Raw genomic sequence first — 24891 nt, forward strand, 5'->3', positions numbered from 1 at the left:
TAAAGCATTCTCAGCTAATAATTGCCATTTCATAGAATTCATCAAATTGCACCTTTAGATCTTCTTGAATCACATCCCAAGTCCCAACCTGCCTGATGAAATGCTAATGAGAAATCATCCAGACCCAGTGCATTATCTGGTCCCACATAATCCAATTTCTCCTTTAGTCGAACCTTCAGGCAGGCAGAGGAAGCTTAATTCTGTTACTTTAATTTATGAGTTAAATGGATTCCCAAGTTGAGTATGGGCTGTGTATCATTTAGTTTCTAGGTTCCAATATTGCTGATTCGGCATACAGCACCTTGCTATTTAATGAAATTTCCAGTTGATATTTTAAGTCCTGGTCGTTGATACATCTACTTTGTGCAGACTTTCTATTCATGTGCTTGTTTAGATTTCTTTTTCATGGTCGATCACATTCTGTCTGATATTCAACGTTTCACTTGTTGAAATTCTTGGGTTTGTAGGGGTTCTTTACAGAGATGCAGGCAATATATCTCTGGCCATTGAAGCGTATGAACAATGCCTTCAGATAGATCCTGATTCGCGTAATGCTGGTCAGGTATTGACCTGCTTTTGACTTTATTAATGGATGTTCAACACTGGAAGCCTACTTTTTGCGAAAGGTGATACGAAATTATGTTGTCTGTTGCATGCCTAATTGGTTCTTTCCTCATGTCGATTGGTCTATTATTGCATTCGATCTATCTGGTTCCTTCAGTATTTAGTTACAAATGTTTAATAGGGAGGGCCTAGCCAATTATGTCCCCTTTCCTGCACGAGGAGGGTTGGTCTTACAGAGACTAAGGTGTCAAAGCAGTTGATTCTATGTGAATTTAATATGGTGCAATTGTTGCATTAGTTCTGCATAGCCATTGAATTATGAATGAAGTGAGGCTGTTTATGTTACCTCATTCGAACTCTGCTGGTAGCATTGCACCAGCCGGTCCCTACTTTAGGTAAAGGAGGGGTGATGTTGGGTAGGTGGCTAGTTGTTAAATTTCAGTCAAGAAATCATGAGAATACCTGTTTTCAGTCTTGATGATTGGCTAAACAGGATTGATAATTTGTAAAGCCAACTACTCCATGACGATGGCGAGGATCCAATGCTATTTACTTGAGGTTTTCTTTTTTGTGCCGATCAAATTTCTTTCAGCTGCACCTTGCTTGGTAGTCATTAGCCAAAGTACACGGAGTTGCTAGTGTATTTTGATTAGGATAGAGGCTTCGTGTATGGACAGCTTCTCAGTTTGTAGCTTCTGATTTAACAGATTTTAATTGTATTTTTGTTGTTTTATAAGAATATTAATTATCCTAGTGTTTTCTTCTGAGGTGCTGCTTTTGAATTCAATAGTCTGCATGCGTAGAACTGCAAACGTCTAAATGGTTGTTTTGAAATGGACAAGGAGCTGGTCCCTATCTCTTCCCAATTCCCTTCACCGCTTTCTGGTTGTCTTGTTCCCAAGTTGAGAAATGCAGCCAATACCACCTTGCATGCTATTCAGGACTTCCGGTCTAGTTTGAAAATATTCAAGTTGTTGCCAAGATCTTCCCATCAAGAGCATGGAGCATAACTAATTTGCTTGTCTCTCAGTCCAACATCCAGTTGCACTGGTTGGCAACCATGAGATTCTACCGGGCTTCATATTGGCTCTTGGAGACGGAAAGAATTCGATGTCAGAAGTTAGTGGATCTTTTTATTCCTTATCAAGACATTGATTAAAAAACATACCAAACATGATTAGATCATAAATAAAATATGGCTTTGAAGCTTGTTGAATGATGACTTTTTTCTTTTTCCTTTTTTCGATAGAATAATAAAATTTTATTAAAAGGAATAAAGCAGTGGCTAGCTATCCATTAAGGCAATGGATGGCAGTTGCCAATTACAACTTTACAGGAGAACACCGTGTCACCCCTGATTAGCTAAAGAATCTGCAATTGAATTAGCAGATCTATCATCTACTGCAAAAATAGTTGGCCCTGAGTTGTTTAGAGCACTGATTTCGTCATGTAGAGAACTTCTTGACCAGGGGGCTCTATATGGTAAGAAGCCCAAGAAATAGCACAACTCGAATCACCTTCCCCAAAAGATGTCTTCCTGAGTGCGTGTGAGGATGGCTTCCAACTTGGCTTTTTTATAATTCCAATACCGAGTGAATTAAAGTAAGACAACTTAATCATGCCAAGCTCATCTTGCCATGGTATTGAAAAGCGGTTATGTTACGGCCGTAACAACCATTATGTAATGGTAATAGTTGTGCTGTTACATGATAAGGGGCTGTAATGCCCAATTTGAAAAAAAAAAAAGAAGCACTCGCAATGGGACGGTACTTTTTTTGTTTCTGTTAAAAAATCAACCATTACAGGCCGTAACTTCTGTATCATAACAGCCATAAGGTGGCCATTATCACTTTTTTTCTTCATTTTTTCCATCTTTTTGTTGTATTTTGATGAGATGCGCCATAATCCAACAAATGATGCTTGATTTTGTGTTTGATTAACTTTCAACAGGTCATGCCGACATACAACATTTTTATCAAAGGATGGTCTGATACACCATTAGTTACATGTTAAAAATTCATAAAATGATTCATTTTAGTATTTTATGTTTAAAAAAAAACTAATTTTCCAATAACATTTCAAAATTGTAGAACAAAAAAGGAAAAAAAAAAAAAAGAGAAAAAAAAAGCAAAAAAAGAAAAGAAAAGAAAAAAACCGGCTGGTCTGGTTCAGTATCATCCAATACGGTTTGATTTGCCCTTGTATTGTATCATTTTTGGGCCTGTCTGATATGCCCCTTCGTGATATTTAAAGCCTTCCTAATGAATGTATGATGAGTTAGTCTCTATAAAAAAAAATGCACTGTATAAAAGTGGCTTTGGTCTTGCTAAGGTCATTTTGCACTCTCCATTGTGAATCGAAAGAACTAGGATGGCAGATAAAGAAGATTCCTTGGGATGCAGGATTAGAGAAACTATGGGACATCATTGGCCACATCAGCACCTCACTTCTTGATGGGAGAGATCCAAAACATTGGTCCATTTTCCTTTATGACAACAAGCATGGTGATGCGTGGGCACAACATGCTATGATGCCCTCATATGACAAGTCTACAACACGGATAATGTGTGAGGTGTTCCGTAACGGTAACGGCGGCCGTAACGCCACCACTGTTACCTTTACGATACGGGGCATAATGGCTGTTACGGCCCCGTAGCGACCGTTACGGTTTCTCTTTTTTATTTATTGAAAAACCCTTCGAAAAACCTGTATCTGCCCCGTAATGTTGATTAAAAAGTATGCAAAACTTGTATGTTCCGTAATAGACCATTACGGGGCTATTATGGCCTTTATAGGGGACGTAACGTGCCGTTAGCGGCAACTATGGGTCATTTTTTTTTCCATAACGGCCATTACGACCCCGTAATGTGTAACGGTTGCCACCATTACCTTTACGTAACGGCCTTTACGGCACACCATACTATGAGGAGGATGTATTGGGGTATCATCATTTATTTGAAGTATTCGGGTATCATCAATGACAAGCTGGGGATCAAACAATATATATATATATATATATATATATATATATATATATATATATATATATATATATTGTTTTTGTTTTTTGTGGCTCAGGTGATATAGCAATTAGCATAGATAACATAAGCTAGAGACTGGAATTAGACTGTATGGTTGAGTCTGTACCTCCAGCTTTAAATTTGGTCCTATCAGGAACAACATTTCTAAGTTCCCATTCATGAAACAATCTACTAGGTGTTTGCTCCAAATTCCAAAAATGCGCGATTACACACTTTTTTGTATGAGGTAAATTGAAATATCCTTTTCAGGTGCTATTCTATCATCTATGATATGATGGTTTCATAATTATTTGTTTAAATCCTAAAAATTTCACCGTGGTTAACATATTTATAGGTGTTTTGCTAGTGGCTATGTGAAAATGGTTCGTGCTTCGAAGTAGGGCGGGTTTACTTGTGCTGGCAGATGTCAGCTGCACATAACCTCTGGTTTTGTGTATTGAGGCCGTATGGAATTATTAGTCCTCACTTTGGGAGACATCCCATCAGCTTTTCAAATTATTGGGTCAAGTTGCTTTTCTGCTGTGCTACTTGTATCTAATTATACCATCTAAAGCTGTCAAGGAAGTACACCAATAGCCCTTGGATGTGAAATTATATGCCTGTAAAAATTGAGTGCTTTCTGGAAGTCTCTCTTGCATGATGCTTATTCCGTTTGATAGAGTTTTATGAGGCCTGTATTGTCCTTTTTTAATGTATCTGGATTTTCCTTTCTTGCAGAATCGATTGCTTGCAATGAACTATATTAATGAGGGCAAAGATGATAAACTTTTTGAGGCGCACAGGTAGTAATAAATCTCTAAGCTAAACTTTTGATTTGTTAGTTTCTATCACACAAAAGTTTCAATCTCCTGAATATTAATGCATGATGTGTAGACATTATTTTACTTCCTGTAACATGACTGACAGATGGTCAGCATGTGAGTCACCATTTTGTTGTTGTTGTTGACGGTTATGATAATAAAATTGTAAGATCTTTGCATCTCTTCCTTAAAGTCATCTCTATTGGGATTCTGGTATTTCTTCCTCTTTTTGCCTATGCTCATGTGGTTTAACCTTTATTCACCACAAATTCACTATAGTTGCACCAGTGAGGAGAAGTAACAGAAGCTTCATGTCATCAAAGGAAGCCAATAACAAAGCAATTACTTAAACTGCCCAAGGAAGTTAAGATTTTGAGCAGCATTTTATCTATTCAATCTAATCGCTCAACTTGAATTTATTTATTGGGCACACTATTTCTAATTTTACCACCCCCAAAAGCAAGTCAAGCTGCTGAAAATAAGAAAGTCAAATAGGCCAATAAGGGGCTTCGTGAACTTACTAATTATTGTTCCACTTGAAGTCTGCTCATAACAGTGCAATAACGCTTACGATGACAAATAGATATAAAAGAGAAATAGTATCAGAAGATTCAGGAAAGAAATTGAAAAAACACAACTCAAAATTGATGTCAAATTAGTTCTATTTGGGACTTAAAAAATTGTTGAACAACTCACTAAATCAAGCCAACTTCTTTGGATATTGGGCAAGAAAAACCCCATTTCTTTGATGTGTCCACATTGCTTTGGCTGGGTTTTGTTGATGTTGTATGCCCTTGCATTTCATCACCTCACCTTAATGGCACTTGCCTTATGGAGCTTTCAACACTCCTTTTCTTGTGACAAGCCTGGAGGCATATGTATCAAGTCTCCAGAAAGGAATGGGTAATTAGGATATCTAGAGTGTCGCCGTAAAGTGCAAACTCTATGTGCAACCTCTGTTAAAGGATTTAAGTACTGATCATGGAAAGGATTTAAGTACTGATCATGGAGAATCAAGACAAGAGGACGTTTGGCTGATTTCCCTGTTGTACAATATTCTCACTATTATGTTACATATTTTTGAAGTCACATTTCATGATCTCTCTAGTTTTTATTCTTTGGTGATCAATAAACATCATTCAACATGGTCTTTGCTGGGTTGGTTCTTGGTCTGCATTGGTTTATCACTTGTACATGATAAATCACTCTTTCAAAGATACTCGTTATGCTTCCCCATATTAGATGCAGTTAAAAAAAAAAATATGTGTGCATTTTGCTGATATTTGAACATAGCAGTTTATATTACATGTATATCTCATTCTCATCAATAGAAAAATGTAACTGAAAAGCTTCTTGAGTGTCCTTCTGAATGCATATTTTTCATGCAGGGAATGGGGTAGACGCTTCATGAGGCTATATCCACAACACACGTCTTGGGAGAATCCAAAGGATATGGAGCGTCCGCTTATTATTGGATATGTGTCTCCAGATTACTTCACTCATTCTGTATCATATTTCATAGAAGCACCTCTTTTATACCATGATTATGCTAATTACAAGGTTGTCGTCTACTCAGCGGTTGTGAAGGTATCTATTATTTTGCATTTATGGTTGTACAACTGCTTAACATACTGCCCTTTGTTGCTTTTCAGAATCCCTTATGTCAAAATGGGTTCATCTGTATTTCTATTCATACGTGCGCATATTGTTCTATAGTTTGTTCTTCAGTTCCTTCTCTGTTTGACGAAAATTAAATAGTGAATAGTGACAAGTGCATATGATTATTTTGCATCTGAATTTCAACACAAGGTTTAGTAGCCCGGAGCTTGATTACATTTTGCTTCAGATCACATACAGCCTTGAAGGATTTCCTCTGCCTTCTATGCTTGCAGCACCTTCTTCCTCTGACTCTTTTGTGTGACCGTGTAGGCGGATGCAAAAACCCACAAATTCAGGGACAGAGTTCTGAAAAAGGGTGGAGTATGGAGAGATATTTATGGGATTGATGAGAAGAAGGTTGCCAGCATGGTTAGGGAAGATAAAGTTGACATCTTGGTAGAGCTTACTGGTCACACAGCAAACAATAGGTTAGGAATGATGGCTTGCAGACCTGCTCCTATTCAGGTATTGTTTCTAGTCATGATCTTTTGATTTCACTTTTGTGTTGCATTTGTTGCACTATGATCTTGATTGTTTCTTGTGCATTCTTCTTTTCTAGTGTTGTTTCTGGTCATGATCTTTTCATTTCACATTGCATTGCATTTGTTGCACCATGATCATGTTGGTTCCTTGTGCATTTTGACTTTAGTGCGATTTGATTAATAAATTGCAGTTATTTTCTGCTCCAAAATTTGCCCTTTGCAAATGGTTCTGTTGGTAGTTTTTATATTGACTTCTAGAATTGGGTGCGAGCGCATCCACTGTATTTTTCTTGTTGCAGGTCACCTTGTTTTCATGGGCTATGGCTAGTTTGTTTCTGAGCTTTTTTGCACATACGCCCCTCTTTTAGCTATGCTGAAAACAGCCCTCTCCCTTTCCGGTATTTGTAAATAATCCCTGTCTTTTGACACCGTTTAAGGAAAAGTCTCTCCTTTTAAATTCAACTGATTAAATTTCGTTGAAAAGCGAAAATGGCAATTTTGCCCTTATTTTAGAAGTCAAAGAAATGCCCTAACCCCTTCTTTACACCAAATTCCTTTCTCACCTTTAGGTTTCTAATGTTCGTTTTCAAACCCCACAATTCGATGTTTAAATTCACTGGATAATTGAGATATAGAATTTGTTTGTTGAATTATGAATGTTGTCTATTTCCCATTTTGCCCATCCGCCAGAAATCCAACAATCAGCCATTAGTGGGCGATCGAACAGTTTACATCGGTATGCATGCATGCCATGTGTATGGTGGCCGATTGCATAAGATGACTCATCAGTCATGACCCTATCAAAGCATCAAAGTTTTCTTCCTTTCTGAAGTATCTATTGTTTATAACATGAACGGCCCACCCAACAGGGTTGAATAATTATGGTCCGGCTCATCTACATGATGGGGCCACCTAATTCATGTCTTAAAGTGTGATTTTCATACCATTATTATTCATGCTATCAATCTGTTTTGCCAACTCATTTTAAAGCATGGTCCCAATAATCAGGTAGATCTAAATCTTTGGTGGACCACTAGTGAGTGATGCCTTGAATGTGGGGCCTACCTCGACGCATTTGTTGTGTATCCATGCTGTCCATCCTTTTTGCCAACTCATTTTAAGGTATGGTCCAAAAAATGAGGCAGATCCAAATCTTTGGTGGACCACACAATAGGGATTGAATTCCCACATTTAAAACTTCTTGTGACCATTTTTTTTGGATAAGCCGCTATTTGTGTTTCCCTTGATCCAGGACTATGTGACCTTATCAATAGGTTCGATGACAAATAAACATTATAGTGGGGCCTATGAAGCTTTTAACAGTGGGCATTCAATCCCTACTGTTTGGTCCACTTGAGATTTGGATCTGCTTTATTTTAGGGATCATGCCCTAAAATGAACTGGAAAAATTGATGGACAGCATGGATATACAATACATATATCAAGGTGGGCCCCATGCATTGAGCGGCATACGCCGTAGACTATTTAAAAAAAGTGCATGGCTGTAAAACAGTCAGGCTGTCCATTCGTTTTTTTTCATGAGAGTGGAAATGAGAGGGAAAAAGAGAGAAGACTTCCCTAAGTTAATAGATAACTAATATAGTAATTTTACATATATATTATTAGTTTGTGAGAAATAAACTCTATTAAAAAATGAATGAAATACATCAACATTCAACAATATATTTGATAAAACAATCAATAAGCTATTTATTGTACAAATACAATTTTGAAGTTGCATCTTAATATTTATTAGTTAGAGTTAATTATGAAAACCTGCCTACCTTTTGGTCTATTTTCGAATACACGCCTTCCATTTGCCCTTGCTGCCAGTAATATTCACAGTTGGACCCCAATTTTTTGTGCTTGCTTTCGTCAATGTGTTTGGTGCTCACCTTTAGCATACACAGCACCTTTAGCATACAAAGTGATCCATGCCGTCGTCCATTTGTTTTGTAAGGCCATTTCACAGACTGATCATCCCAGGAAGGTTTCAACGGTGTTCATCATCCGGATTTGGTTTTATTGTTGTGGGCTGCATCTGGCTCAAATCTAGCTGATTTTTTTGCATTAACCCATAATATAAGTTGTAGTCATGATTGAATCCCCACTGTTAAAAACTTCACAGGGGCCACCAGAATGTTTATTTGCCATCCAACCTACTGATAAGGTCACAAAGACCTAGATGAAGAGACCACACAAATATCATCTTGATCCAAAACTTTTGTGGCCTATGAAAAGTTTGTAATGGTTGATTACCATAGTTTTCTCTATTATGGTCCACCTGAGATTTGGATCTGCTTCATTTTTTGGGCTTTGCCTTAAAATGAGTTTTCAAAACGTATGGATGGCGTGGATATAAGTCAAATACATCAAGGTGGGCCCCATGGTCAGGGATCCCACCCACTTCCGTGGATACAGGATCCACCGAGGCTGCGCATGCTGCTGCCAGCTTGTATTACAAGTTGGCTGACGTGGCGGGAGGCCTTTCAACGACATGACTGCCCCACGACAGGTGGGGCCATCATGATGTTTGTGAGAAATCCACTCCGTCCATTAGTTTTGGTAGTTCATTTTAACATATGAGACAAAATCAGGGGGATATGATGCTCAAGTGGGCCACATGATGGGAAACAGTGGAAAGGGGCTGGTTATCGGTCAGACCTTTCTGGACTCCACCTGATTTTTATATGCATCCCTAACTGTGGGGCCTGCTGTGATGTATGTAACTTACATCCACACAGTCCATCCGTTTTGACAGCTAATTTTAGGACAAGCTCCCAAAAATGAAGCAGATCCAATGATCAGGTGGATCATGCCATAGGAACACTACACGCAAAAGCCCTTCTCTAGTTTAGTTTGAAATTAAGGATATTTTTGCCTTTTAAAAAATACTGTCGTAAAACTGTGTGTAATCCTCTTGACATACGACGACAAATGGTTAATACCTTAACAATGAACAAAAGGTAGGCTGCTCCCTTAAAATACGCCAAAAGTAGGCGTATTTTTGAAAATAGACCAAAAGGCGGGCGGGTTTTCGTAAATAATTCTATTATTTATATATTAACACTACTTACAACTTACAAGTTACAAAATAATACTAATAGTCTAAAATCCAAACATCTAATACCATATTCATTGATCCACTTGCCATCGTCGGATTTGATCACCACCATCGTCATCATCAGAGTCATCTCTTTCTTCCAAGTATACTTCATCTTTTTCTGTTTCTTCATCATCTGTACGCACTAGTACTTCATCAAGATTCAATGGTTGATCTTCAACTTGTTCATCTCCTTCTTCTATTTCCTCAATTTCTTCCATCGGTTGACTGCCACTGCTTGTCCCCCTTTCTTCCTCCTTCGAGCGGAAGTACCTTTTTCAGGTGCCGATTTGAATGCGGCATCTTCAGTTTGGGCTCATGTCAGATCTTCGCCAGTAAAGACCGGGTCCTCCGTCTTTATGAGCCACTCATTATCTGTATCCAACTTATCTAAGCAGATAGGGTCATAGAAACTAGGCTTTTCTCGCTCAGCTTGTAATTGTTTTCGCAACTTGTAATTGTATTGGACGAAGACTAAGCCGTTGAGCTTCTTTTGTTCAAGACGTTTCCTTTTCCTGGTGTGAATGTGCATGGAAAAAAGTGCATTAGCTTAAACTTGGATTTATTTATAACTTCTAACTCTCGAACTGTAACATCTTCCAAACTTACTACCTTAAACATGCTCCAGTTGCACTTGCAACCACTAGCATAACACATGAGTCAAAAAATCCTCATGACCAATTTATTTAGAGCCAGATCCTTCCTGTTCAGGTCCACTCCATAGGGAACCCACCAGTCAGCTGAGATTTTTTATTTTATTTATTTATTTTTTTAAATTTTTTATTTTTAAAGTAAATTAGACTTTGTAAATTAGATTGTACATAACTTATTTGTAATAGTCTAAGATGTTCATACTTGCTTAGCAATTTCATTGTCCATGCTTGATGACTATATTCCTTGAGAGTATGCCCTCACTTTTTGTATAAAAGTCTAGTAGAGCTGAGATCCTGTCCTGTTCTTTATTTGGAACCATTCTTTGTAACACGCCAATAAATCCAAGCATATGCACATATGTGATTGTACAGGATCAGGGGAAGCAAATAAACAAGCATGGTTAATGATGTTGGCAGCCGAATACAATGGAGATGACTTTTAATTGCCCCATTTTCTATCTATAATATCTAAAATGGGCATGTAATCACATACTCTATAATTAAAATGGTCCATGATTTCACTTCTCGCCCTCTCCATCGCATCATATATGTAACCCATTGGTGGCTTCTCATCTTTGTCTACCAATCACAACACAGTGACTAAGGGTTCAGACGCTTTTAATGCCTTCAACACTTGCGTTCAAATTTTTTGCAAAATGATGGTTTGTTGGACTAGCTTCCCTTAAGCCTTCTTTGACCAAGGCCCATTTGTCCAATTGGCCGATACTACAAAGCTTCTAAGTTAGGATTTTTTTGAATGCAATCTTATGCTAAAAGATATAGGTAGGTTATTTTTAAAAGTGATTATAAGAGCTAAAAGAATCGCGATCTTTATGTACAATGGGCTGCACAAGGGGTCCAAAATAAATGATGCCTCTTCTCCGTAAGAAGACGTAGATGCATTGTTTGTGATTACTCGGATAACGTATTCCTCTCATACTTTCTCAAGTATATTATTTAGTAATTTAAATAAGTAATCTTCCGTATGAGGATGACCCAATACATCCACGGACTTTAAGAACATTGTCTCAACTAGACAATTCACCAGAAAGTTTAGTAAAGTCTGTCTAGATTCATCGGTCTATGCGTCGGCCATGAGTGTACAATCATATGTTTTCCATGATTCCTTATATTCAGTTATGAAAGATTGTGTATAATCAACCTCGACTTTGAGGCATGTCTTTCTCATTTCGTGATATATATGAGGTTTAAGTCCATGTTAAAATTGATTTATTACCTCAACCATAACCTTGAAGCCTTTTAATTTCAGTGTTGAAAGCAACATCGACTTGGTAAAACCGCTTTGCGATATATTGAATTGTGAGTTTTCTATCTTTTTGTTTATATCGATTTTCTAATGTGGTTTAAGCGGGGCCTTTTTGGTCGACCACATCCTCGAGGTGTGGTTTACACCATCTATCTATGGGCCTATGCCTATGAGCTTTTTTTGAGGCTAGTGGTCTAGACCGGCCTGTTGACGTAGACAGTGTTCGAAATATCGGTATCACACCCTTGGAATACAGATATGTTTCGGTTATCGCACAGGATATATCGTTTGTATCGCGTAATTTATCGCACTTTTTTGGGAAACATGGGGAAAATTGTTGAATTTTTCAATGACACTTCAGGGATTATTAAAAAATATCTTAATAGACACTTTTAAATTCTAAAATCTCAAAAATGAAGTGCACATAATAGGTTTCCTTTGTAAACGGTCCTAAGCTATGCGCTGGCTGACTGAACTAATGCAATTATTTTCAAATTGAATGCATAACATTAATAAATATATTAAAACATGTATGAAAACACAATTGATTCATTCAAAAGTTTAAAAAAAGAAGTAGAAATTGTAAACATACCTATCAATGATGTGACTGACTGATTTTTGGGGCATGATGGATGTTTAATCATCATTGTTTCATGTTGAGCAGCCCACTTGATCTTAAGATCTACCTGATTTTTGGTCTTATGCCCTTATATGCTCTATAAAAATAGATGGACAAAGTGGATTTCCCAGAAACATTATTGTGGGCCCCACCATGAGCCCCATAGGACCATCCGTCTCTAACTAGGTCCTGGCGGGATACGGATGGCCTACTGACGCTGTCAGTAGTCAGTAGCTATTGGATCCAAATGTGAGGGCCCCACCATAATTTATACATTTTATCCACTTTGTCCATCTATTTTTTTCAAATAGTTTTATACCATAATTCAAAGTACGAAGCAGATTGAAATCTCATGTGGACCACATGCAATCGGCACGTGGATACATATCTAGAGATGGACAATCTGTCAGGGGTTCGTGGGACCCACTGTGATGTATGTGTTTTATCCACGCCGTCCATTCATTTTAATAGATAATTTTAGAGTATGAGCTAAAAAGGTAGGGAGATCTAAGGCTTAAGTGGACCACACAATAGGAAGAAGTGATGATTGAACGGTTGCAATTGAAAATGTCTTGGAAATTTTGAATCAAGCTTATATTTACGTTCTCTTTATCCAGGTCTGTCAGACCTTATGAACATATTGGATTGAAAACAAACATCACGATGGGCCCTAAGAAAGTTTCAATGGTGGGCATCATTGTCACCACGGCTTCCCGTGGCGTGGTCCACTTGAGCCTTAGATCTGACTCCTTTTTTGGTTCATGCCCTAAAATAACCTATCCAAATGGATGGATGGTGTGGATAAAACACACACATCATGGTGGGTCCTACAGAGCCCCTGACAAAATCGTCTATCTCTGGCTACCAATGTGCCTGCGCCCGTAAAAAGGACGCCGATTAGCTACTGATAGGTTGAGTGGCGAGACTCTATACTTAAGTGATGTCACCACGTTCTATGGGCCCCACCATGATGTATGTGTTGTATCCACACCGTCCATCCATTTGGAGAGATCATTTTAGGGCACAAAACAAAGAATGAGGCAGATCCATAGTAGTAGACCCCACCATAGAAAACAGTGGGGAGAGTGATGCCCACCGTTGAAACCTTCTTAAGGTCTACCATGATGTTTATTTGAGATCTAACCTTTTCATAAGTTAACACATGCATGAAATAAGGGAAAAAACAAATATCATCTCGATCGAAAACTTTTGTAGCCCTTAGAAGTTTTTAATTGTGGGCGTCACTCTCCCTGCTGTTTTCTATGGTGGGGTCCAGTGGAGCTTTGGATTTGAATCATTCTTTGTATCATGCCTTAAAATGATATCTCCAGATGTATGGACGGTGTGGATACAACGCATAAATCATGGTGGGGCCCACATAACTTGGTGATGTCACTTCAGTAGCGAGTCGCACTACTCAAACAGGGGACGCGGTTTGGCTAGTTACGCTGCCACCAGCCAGGTGGCTAGTGCTTGGTGCTATGTGGACCCCACCATGATGTATGTGTTGTATCCACGCTTTCCATCCATTTTGAAAGATAATTTTAGGGCTTGGCCCCAAAAATTAGGTTGATCTAAATCCCTGGTGGACCACACCATGGGAAAACATCAGTGATTGAATGTCCACCATTAAAAACCTTCTAGGGCCCACTGTAATGATTATTTGACATCTAACCTGTTGATTAGGTCATAAAGACTTGGATGAAGGGAAAAATTACATTTCAGCATGACCAAAACTTTTGTGGCTCCTAAGAAGTTTTTAATGTTGAGCGTTCAATCAACACTATGCGGTCCACTTGAGATTTGGATCAACCTTATTTTCGGGCTAATACCATAAAATGATCTGGAAGAATGGGTGGACCTCATGGATGAAACGCATACATCATGGTGGGGCCCACAGAGCACCGACCACCAATATGTTTTTGTAAAAAGGCATCGAAGCCCTTTTTTAAAAAAAAAAAAAAAAAAAAAACCAGAGAGGATATCGGTCATTCCTTCCCGGAACCCTAAACCTGAAAATCTTTGTCTCTCGAATACACTCCGAAATCGAAGGTAATCCAAGATTTTTTTCGCACTTATGTATGAACGGCGCACCACTTCGATTGATTGGCCCACCAAATGCAACTTCCGATTATGCAATTGCTTCTACAAGTATCGAAATACACTCTCTTGAAATTTTTTTCATTTTTTTTAATATGTATTTTTCGATTTTTCTGTGGTTGTCCCGATTTTATTTTATTTTTTTTGGAATTTTCCAACATTCCTGGCCCTTTAATTGCGAAGAAAATGTTAAAATCCCCTATAAAAATGGTAGAAGTGATAATATCAGTCGATATTGCACGATATTCTACGATATATCTCACGATATTTTGCAATATATCATACGATAAAGAAGATTATTCGAATTTTTTGTATTTCAGGGGCCTTTTGAGGGGTTTCGTATCGCTTGCCATTGATACCGATAATATCGGCCGATAGTATCGATATTACGAACACTAGACGTAGAGGGTAGGGCTTGCTTCATCCACATCAACTACATTTATATTCTCATACGCTTCTTATTCCACAAATTCCTCTCGATGTACGACACTATCGCATTTTTTTTCTTGTTTGTTTATCCATGTACTCCGAGATTTCCTTTTGGATTTTTGGAGTAATATTGTGACATGCTCTTACATTTGATCCCAATGTATGTGCAATGTGTTACTGGTGCTGTGCAATGCCACCAGAACTCACATACCCACATGATTCACATATTATGTGGGTCTTTTTTGTAGCACTAGTCATATGACTTGGGTTTCAGAGAAGAAGTTTGGGAAGAAGAAAAGAGTGATTTCTTCTTGTTAGAACTTGTAAAAACTAAAGAGTAAAGACTAAGTAAAGATTAGAATAAATGGGAGAGAGGGAGAGAGTTACTGATAGAGTTACACTTGTAGAGTTGTAATTGTAGTAAAGACTAAGTAAAGATTAGAATAAATGGGAGAGAGGGAGAGAGTTACTGATAGAGTTACACTTGTAGAGTTGTAATTGTAGGAGAGAGAGAGAGAGAGAGAGAGAGAGAGAGAGAGAGAGAGAGAGAGAGAGAGAGAGAGAGAGAGAGAGAGAGAGAGAGAGAGAGAGTTACACAAGTACACAATACAACACAAGTTTGAGTCTAAATTCTTTTGTCTTCAATCTTGGCTCTTGAGTCTTATAGTTGTAAGTTTTAACTTGTAGGTTGTGGCTTATAACCTACACTCGAAATAGAATGTAAGAGAAAGATGGAGAAAAATGTAGAATATACATAGAGACTAGAGAGAAAGAGAGCGAGAGAATGAATGAATTGAATGTAGAGACTAGAGGAAGAATGTAGTTTAGAAATTAGAATGAACGAAGATGAAATAGAATATTAGAATGTAAAAGAGACAAAATGTAGTGAGAACTAGATTGTATGTCTGTACCATGTAGAAACGTAGATTCTAGAATCTTTAAAATGAATGAATGAAGAGATATAGATAGGAATGAATGAGTCAAAAAGAAAAACAGGATTAGGATTTTGTATGTAAGAGAGAGAGAGAGATGTAGAATGAGAATGCTTGAATTTTGAATCTTCCTTGAATCTTGATCTTCCAAGAGAGAAACTTCTCTTCTTGATTGATCTTCTTGTTTTAATCTTGTAGAGAAGTAGGAACTTGATTGGAACTAGGAACTATGTAAGAGAGAGATTATAATGACACTTGGAAGTAAGAATGTAAAGAGTAAAAGAGAGTTTGGAGTGATAATGTTGCAAATGGAGGAGGTTTGGATTCCTTTTTATATGCAAAGTTTTTTTTTTTTTGCAAAAAAAAAAAAAAGAAGAAAAAAGTGTGAACGGCCAGATCTCTGACTGTTGGCAGATATGCGATCGCTTATGCTGTATGCGATGGCATATTATCGCATATGTTGCATATGCGATCACATATGCCATCATGGCATATCGATCCGCATATGGAAATTCGCATACGCGAATATGCGATCGCATTTCACAAACTGGCAACAGTGGAAGAAGAAGAAAAGAAGAATCATGTATTTTTTTCCTGTTTTCTTTTAGGGTTACTATGCGTAATGACTGTTACAGCGGTTGCGGTTCTTTTTTTTTTGGACCTCCTCGTTTCAACCTCGTATCATGTAACGGTAACCGTCGTTACTGTTATGTGTCGGCCGTTACGGCTGATATGTAATTGATTTTGCACACCTTGTTTTCATCTCTGTAATGCAAAAATCCAGAGTAGTCATATTGGCCAAAATCTTCATGTCTTTTGCCCTTCCATCTCAATCAACGAGACCCTAACAAATTTTCTATCCCCAAAATGCAGTTGATTTAAACATCATATTCCATCTGATTATAGCCCCCTTTACCCCTTCTCTATTCCACTTCTAACCAAAATGCTCCTAACAAAAGCAAGAAACAGATCACCACCACCACCTCCTCACTCATTCTGTCTTCCTCTCACCATTGAAACTGGACAGACCCACAAAACCCAACAAAATTCACATCCCAGAAATTTTGAGCACTCCCCCTATTATCCTTCCCAAGCTTCCTCTCTTCTTGAAATGCCCCTAAGAAATGCACCAAAGAGAAACACCACCATTACCTCCCTGACACACACACACACACACACCCACTCTCTCTCTCTCTCTCTCTCTCTCTCTCTCTCTCTCCATTGAAACCCAAAACAACCCAACAAAACCCACAGGCTGTAACGTGTTCTACTTGAACTTTCCGGCAATGGATCTAGTGCTGACATTGTCTCATCAAGGATTCTTTTGGGTCGTGGTCCACACACGAAGGGTCCATCAGATCAATGGTCAACGTCAAAGAATCATGGGCCCTCATGTACAAACTCGACTGAATGACACCATTACATGATCTTAGCCGAGGATCATATGGTTCTTCTTGTATAGACTTATAAGAGACGTAGTAACTTGCATTTTCGGAAAGAGAATAAGGACAAGAAAGAACAAAAGGAACATGATTCAGGGAGGTGTTGGAAGAAAGACAATTCTTCTTCAACCATTATCTAACCTTCAATCACTTGACATCTATAAATATAGAGGTGGTGAGATCCCATTTTGCCTTCTCCCATTGATTTGCCATCTACGGAAGAAAAGCTGCCTTTCCCTTTCTCTTTGTCATGGATCCCTTGACTTTTATCCCCAACTAATTTCCTCTTTTGTCTAGTTCACCCTTCTATTTTCTCACATTTAACATGCACATGCAGCCCACATGATGACTGTGCTGGCCTGATTTTTGGGCCCATGAACATACATGATGGGAGCCACCTGATAAATGGGCCTATTTTCCCATAGTGGAGGGAGTATGATTCAAATAAGGTAGTAATGACAGTGGCCATAGCACTCCTCGTTCAGAGTTGCCATGTGAACTTCTCAAAGTATAGTATTCAATTGAGTCGAGCTTGTATGAACCATGACATCTCTTTTATGTTTTAGATTTAATCTTGATGAGATGCTCAATGGTTTTTTTCATTTTTTTCACTGTCATGATTTGCAGCATTTTAAAATTCTGGGTGTGTTAGATCAAAATTTAGTTATTTAACCGTTTATGAATTGCTAAGGTCCATTTCGCGTGCAATCAAAATTTAGTCCTTTTTTCTTTCTGCTTGCAGGCAACATGGATTGGATATCCAAACACAACTGGTTTGCCTACCATTGATTATAGAATCACCGATTCATTGGCTGACCCTCCTGATACGAGGCAAAAGTATGTTGCGTTTCACTTCTCATTCTATTTTATCACACAGCATTTCTGTTTATATGCATTTGAGTTATTCTTATATAAAATAAAGTTTCTGGATTAAAGTATGTATATTTGCATATGATCATGTTATCATTTGGCAGGCATGTTGAGGAGTTAGTTCGTTTACCTGATTGTTTTCTTTGCTATACGCCTTCTCCGGAAGCAGGGCCTGTTTCCCCAACCCCTGCCCTTTCTAATGGGTTCATTACTTTTGGGAGCTTCAACAATCTTGCTAAGGTATTGGACTATCTTGTTAGATATTTTTTTATTCTTTGAGGTAAGTGGACTGAGAATCTTGCTTCAATAATTCCAGATAACACCAAAAGTCTTGCAAGTTTGGGCAAAGATATTATGTGCTGTTCCAAATTCACGGCTTGTGGTAAAGTGCAAACCCTTCAGTTGTGATAGTGTAAGGCAAAGGTTTCTTTCGACATTGGAGCAGTTGGGGCTGGAATCACTCCGTGTTGATCTTCTGCCACTAATCCTACTCAACCATGATCATATGCAAGCATACTCACTTATGGATATCAGGTGAAAGTTAGAAAGCCCTTGTTAGTAGGTAGACCATACATGTAAAACATTTTTGTGCTGTACTTATGTGCCGACCTGCATAGAATAGGTATCTCAATTTATAATGGTATTTACTGTACTATTTTTAATTAAAGTTGTATGAATAAGTGAATGAGTGCCTCCATTTTCAATTCGGCATTGAAGCCTTTTTGTCTAAGCATCACTGCATAGGTATGCCTTTTCTATTCGACCAATAATAATAATAATAATAATAAAAAGAGCGAAAAACTTAAAGAGAGAATTGTTCTGTTTGTCTCTCCCACCTTCATCTCTCTCTTATGTAACAGTTGTGAGAATTTGACTACCAACACAATGAATTAGAGAGTTTCAGAGTGGAAATTCAGCGATGAATTCCCGTACAAATCCACAGAATAACCAAAAGAGAAGCTAACAGGAATCGATGACAACGATAACCTTGTGCAATCCTTTTCATTGGTTTTGTAGATTTGGGTTCTGCATGTGCCTGCATTTCTTTTTAAAAAAACATCTGGCTATCTTGTGTTCGTGCTGTGTTGGGACTTGCAATTTGAATATTTATCGAACTTATTCATGTTTATTGATGTTAAGCACGTGTCAACCAACTGAATCTGATATATCATGGGATATGTTATATTCAACACCTACCCATATAGGCTTACTCAATTTGGCACTAATAATGACTGCATTGATTCTTGTAAGTAATGAAATGCAAAAGAAGGGAATGTGATTTTGATTCTCATTGGCATATCAGGATGTAGCAGGACTTATTTTGAGAAATCATCAGTCATTCCTATTCGTATGTGTAGTTCCTAAATTACCACTGCTTAATGCATTAGCATATGATCTTGCTTCCCCTCCACTTTCTTATTCATCTTCTTTCTTTGGTATGTGTTGAAGTGTAATCCTTTTCTTTCCTATGGATATGCTGAGAATCAAAAGCATGGCTACAAGAACACAATTTGGCAGTTTAAATTTGCTGCAGAACTTGGAGAAAATAATGCAGGAAAGTAAATCTATCTTAGTTATTAAAAAGTAAACTTTATCTTCATTGTATTGCAGAAGTAATAAAAAGTAAATTCCAGCAAGAAGTTTCAACCTCCTGTTGTGTGCATATGTTATTTGACTGATAAATTGGAGTGTTACTCTGCATACATTGTCTCCGTTTCCCATAGAAAAGTGCAAAGTATGTTAATTTTTGATAGTTTATTTCTTACTCCAGCATTCTAAGTTTTATTTATCTTTTTCCATTCAGCTTGGACACATTTCCATATGCAGGAACGACTACTACCTGTGAGTCCTTGTACATGGGGGTTCCATGTGTTACTATGGCAGGTTCAGTGCATGCCCATAATGTTGGTGTCAGTCTTCTCAGCAAAGTCGGTGAGCAACTACTTATAACCATTTTTTCCCCATTATTATATTAGTGGGATTCGATCCCTGGTCTCCCCTCCAGAGGCGGGCACACTTAGCAACTCGACTCTCGATATAGATGCAAGCACCTTCCTTATGTTCCATGCAATTTGATGTCGTCAATACTGCCCGTCTTTTGTCATAACACTCATGAAGTTGCTAGGTGAATTGGCTAGTCCAAAGTACATGACTATAGTTTCACAATATGTGAAGCAAAGTGGCAATAGATTTGGGTTCAAGAGCGAGGAAACATCCATTTCAAAATTTAAACGAGGATAGATATTTTGGAAGGGGGAATCGGAGCGAGAGTCTGAAGCGGGATTTGTGTTGGGATTTGGGGGTGACCTATTTAGAAGGTTCGTGCCACTAAGGGCATGACTAACCATTTATACAGCCCACCTTTCAGCTTAAATGCAATATTCCATTCTTCTCCTGGTTGGATCCTTATCTAATGGTATCCACTCAAATCAATCTTCGAAAAGATATTGCCGTTTGTCACCATCATGGTTCTGAGACCAGCACGAGTCCTGTGTGACTTGTCTGAATCAACTCGGACTCAGTCGGACCCAATCCTGTTTGACACCACGAGCCACCCCTCGATTTGCTTGATGACTCGGACAAGTTGGGCTAATTCATCCCCGACTTGGGCGAGTTGTGACCCGATGCCATGATTTCAAGCATATCAGATATAGTGACTGATTCTGTTGCATTGAGTGCTCTGGTGCTTGACAAACTGATGACTTGTTGCTACTTGGCCATGGTTGGGGTTTGGAATTGAATTTTGTGGTGCTTCCACAGGTAATCTCTGCCCATTTGATATCAATGGGGTTCTCAGGCATGAAGGTGGTTGCATTCACATGTTTTATTTGGGTACTATTTCTTTGGGAATAGTGCTTGTAGTCGTAACTCCTAAGACAGCAGTAAGTTTATTGGGGTGTCAGTGTGTAAGGTGATTTAATCAACGTAATTAATTGGGGGAAATAATGTAGAAATTGAGCCATGGGAGTTACGCTTTATCTTCAATGAAATTTGGCTCCGCCTTCTGGCTAAACATTTTGTTTGTCCACATAGGAAGAGAGGCCAACTCTGCTGTCAATGCGTTGGCAAAAGAGGTATCTTCAGGCTCTTTGCATTTGGAATTCAATTTGCTTTTAACTTCTAGTTTAATGGTGGTCTTGTTACTTTATCCAAAAAGAAAGGAAGAAAAAAGAAAAAAAGAAAAAAGAGATAAAAGAGAAAGGAAAAATAAAAAGTAATAGGACTCATTGAGGCGCATTGAACTTGTTTCAGCTTGGGGTTACTCATCTTTATGAGGTCATATATTACTTGAGACCTGAAAACTCAAAACCATTCACAATCTTTTGACTTGAATAACTTGAAGTATTCGATCAGTTTCAAGAAAACTTGTAGGTCTTCATCATGCCCCACTCATGTTTCAAGTTCTGATAGTGTGCTATGAAAATAATTATTAAAAAAAAAAAAGGTAAAAGGAAAAATAAAAAGTAAAAGAACTCATTGAGGCGATTGAACTTGTTTCAGCTTGGGGTTACTCATCTTTATGATGTCATATATTTGTCAATCAAGTACTCAAGACCTGAAAACTCAATACCATTCACAATCGTTTGACCTCAATAACTCAAGTATTCAATCAGTTTCAAGAAAACTTGCAGGGCTTCATCATGCCCCACTCATGTTTCGAGTTTTGATAGTGTGCTATGCAGTATTGAAGATCTATTTCTTTATCCATTGCTCTTTGGCTAGAGAGAGCTATTAAATCATTTCTGTTCTCTTTTTGGAATTTGAGTGGGCCATTAACAGCTTTTTGGGGGAGTTAAGGGTTGGGTGGGGGGGTCTTATGGAACTGGAGGCAATATATTATGGAAAACAGTGTTGAAGGCTAGCATGTGGGGCTGCTAAGAAAGAAATGGGAGGATGTTTGGCAATGTTGTGTCCATGGGAAGTTATTGAAAATAAGATAATCCCTTTGCTCATCAGTTGGGTATTGAACCCAAATTTAGGGCCGTCTCTTTGATTGTTTTAGTTAAGGATTGGAAGTCGGCAATTGGTAGTGGAGGGACCCAAAGTAAAATTAAACATTTGATGGTAGCTGCCTCTGGATGGTCCCCTTAAGCTCAATCTTTATTGGTGCTCTATTGGAAAACCCCACACTTCTGGTATTGTTGCTGAGGTATGACAAGGGAGACATCTTGATAGCCTTCTCCCATCTGTGTGTGGGGCAGGACTTGATGAGGCGGAGATCTTGGCCCTTGGTTTCTTTTTTGGGTACTTAAGTCATTGAAGGAGACTTGCAATGCCATTAATTGGTTTTCCAACACAAATCTGTGTTGTCACTTGTCAGAACTTGAACTATGCCTTTCAGAAATTGGAGCTCTTTCTTCAAATGGGATAGTTGTATTCTCTAAATTTTTTGGAGGGATGTGAATGAGGTTAGCCAAGGGAGTGGCTCCTCTATTCCCCTCCCCTTGTTGTAGTTTTCTCTCGTTTTTCTAGTAAAATTTCAAAAGAAAAAAGGAATTAGTTGGTCCAACATTAGTTTTGTAAAACCATGATAAACTGTGAAGGTTTGATTTCCTTTTCCCATTCGTGTCTGAAATGATTTTCTACAACGATGCCATGTTCTATCAACTTTGACTTCACAGAAAAAAAAAATCTGGATATTACATTCTAGATCTCTATTTATAGAAGTGTGAGGATGTGCACTCCTAGAAAAATACACAAGCTGCTTGCTCCTGCCCTACCAAATGCTAATTGAGACTGTTCATCAGTAGATGGGCTACATGAAAAGGATTGCACTGATAGAGTCTCGACAGTCCATGTGCAATTGTGTTAGAAGCAGAGATTCGAAAAAACTGTTTCTAGTTCACCTTTGTATAGGTGGTGATCTATGATCAGTGGGATTTTTTTGATGTGGCCCATGCATGATGGGTTTCTTCTCAATAAATGTTTTGGATCATCATGTGGTGGGAATGAAGGCCAAAGCAGCTAGGCATTCATCCTTCAGATTTGTCTTCTATTTATGAATTTGTTTTGTTTTGTTATTTGATTGTAAAATGTTGACTTTCTCCTAAGCCGGATACACATTCTCATATCCAACTTGCATTCCTTATGTCTAACATGACATTGTTTAACATTGTCCTTGTTAGATAACTCTAGGCCCTTGAATAATCATCTTTATTATGAGAGGAATTATATTATCCTGATGCAACAAAGCAAAGTGTCCTGACATGCCAGTCCTTGCAATTGGGACCATGGGTTGGTGTTCTAGACTGTTGATCTGATTGGTCCCAGAAAGGAGGGCAGATACTCCCAAAACATCCCAGGTTGAGAGATCCTAACTCTTCAACGTAGGTCTGTAAATAAAACCGTTTAGAAAAAGAAAAAAAAATCAGCAAGTCTGGAAAAGGGCCAAAGATTGGATATCTAGGATGTCTAAATCTGATAGATTTTTGGGGAATCTACCATCAGTTCAGTCTTTCATCAAGTCTGAATTGATGAACCATGGGCATAACGGCGAGCATCGTGCCCCTTGAATTTCATGTATCATGAATGTGTTTCCTTCACACAATGAAATTCCCAATTTGCAATGCGAGCATGTGCATGTCGTTAGTGTGGTGTCATTCCCGTGTCAGCATACACTCTGGTAGCGCTTATGCTTTTGCTGTTACTGAAATGTTCAGAATTTTGAAGAGAGCTTATAGCTATAGCATTCCTGCCCAAAGTAGTAAAGTACATGCCTTAGCAATCAGCAGACATGAACGGGTTGTCTAAATTATGAATGCAGGGCTAACACGTCTGATTGCCAAAACTGAAGATGAGTATGTCCGTTTGGCGCTGGAATTGGCATCCGACATCACAGCCCTTTCGAACCTCCGGTTGGGTCTTCGTGAGCTCATGTTGAAGTCCCCGGTCTGCAATGGACCACAATTCGCTCTGGGGCTGGAGGTGACATACAGAGATATGTGGCACAGATACTGCAGAGGTGATGTTCCGTCTTTAAGGCATATGGAATCGCAGCAGCAGCAGCCGCCTTCTCCTGAAAAGCCTCCAGTGAAATTCCCCGAACCCACAAAAATCACAACTGTGCCAAGAGATCCCCACTCTACAGCTATAAAGATGAACGGCATCAATTCGGGTCCACCATCCACGCCGGTCCTCTATGAAGGAAACGGCGGCCAATCAAATCCAGGAAATCCGAGCTAGTTGAAGCCAGTCGGCCAAGTGCTTGCCACGAGCGCATGCTCGTGAGATTATTTATATATGCCTCCACCTGTTGATGCAACCGTGTGCTGTGTTTCGCCCCCATGTAAATCGATGATTTGCTGAAATTCGAGTTGGGGGGCGGGAGCTGAGGGTGGGTGGCCCAGGGCTTGCACTGTCTATGTCAATTTTGGGAGGACAGGTGGTGGGGGCTATTTAAAAATTTCTTTTCCCTCTGTAAAAGGATGGAAATATGAAAGGGTTGTTCACATGTTTTAGGGTGCAGATATCACAAGGACTAGATCTTATAGTGGCTTGTAAAATTCAGAAGCAAATTTGAAAATTTATTCCCAATGAATGGATTGTTTGGTGTTTTATCTGATAATTTCCTTGCAGTTCTTCATTCAGACAGGTGGTCGACGAGAAATCAAGGAATGTTTTGCAGAAGAGTGCTCATTTTCACAAAATTTACTTACACATTGCTGGCTTGTATGCGAGATCGGGAGTACTGAACTGGACAACACCCTATGTGCGGGCCATGGTCCAAAGGCAGGCTGAATCAATTGGTGATTTTAGAGTTGGGAGTTCGGATGTGAGGCTTCGCCAATTGAGAACATAGCCGGGCGCCAAAAAGAATGACTTTGGTTTTACTCAAATGAACTGTTTGTGATTATCTCACTGATATCTTTGTCATGGTCCACACTCCACACATGGGGTGGCCTGTTGGATTATATTCTGACCACTTCTTGT

The 24891-nt window shown here is 38.7% G+C and overlaps 1 protein-coding gene across 2 annotated transcripts in view; it reads left to right on the plus strand.

Annotated features, from left to right (window-relative positions):
- Positions 1-24526, plus strand: part of LOC131243930 (probable UDP-N-acetylglucosamine--peptide N-acetylglucosaminyltransferase SPINDLY) — a 46061-nt gene extending 21535 nt beyond the window's left edge. The window contains exons 10-18 of one of the 2 annotated variants that reach the window (XM_058243559.1): positions 468-562; positions 4323-4387; positions 5794-5992; positions 6335-6529; positions 17834-17928; positions 18066-18201; positions 18278-18495; positions 19766-19893; positions 23726-24526. In XM_058243559.1, coding sequence (XP_058099542.1) covers positions 468-562; positions 4323-4387; positions 5794-5992; positions 6335-6529; positions 17834-17928; positions 18066-18201; positions 18278-18495; positions 19766-19893; positions 23726-24144 — 1550 coding nt within the window. In that variant the 3' untranslated portion in view covers positions 24145-24526. The remainder of the gene's footprint in view (positions 1-467; positions 563-4322; positions 4388-5793; positions 5993-6334; positions 6530-17833; positions 17929-18065; positions 18202-18277; positions 18496-19765; positions 19894-23725) is intronic. The other variant, XM_058243561.1, reaches the window with a different exon arrangement.
- Positions 24527-24891: the final 365 nt, after the last annotated feature.

This window comes from Magnolia sinica, chromosome 4, assembly GCF_029962835.1.
Source record: "Magnolia sinica isolate HGM2019 chromosome 4, MsV1, whole genome shotgun sequence".
In the NCBI taxonomy this organism is placed as follows: domain Eukaryota; kingdom Viridiplantae; phylum Streptophyta; class Magnoliopsida; order Magnoliales; family Magnoliaceae; genus Magnolia; species Magnolia sinica.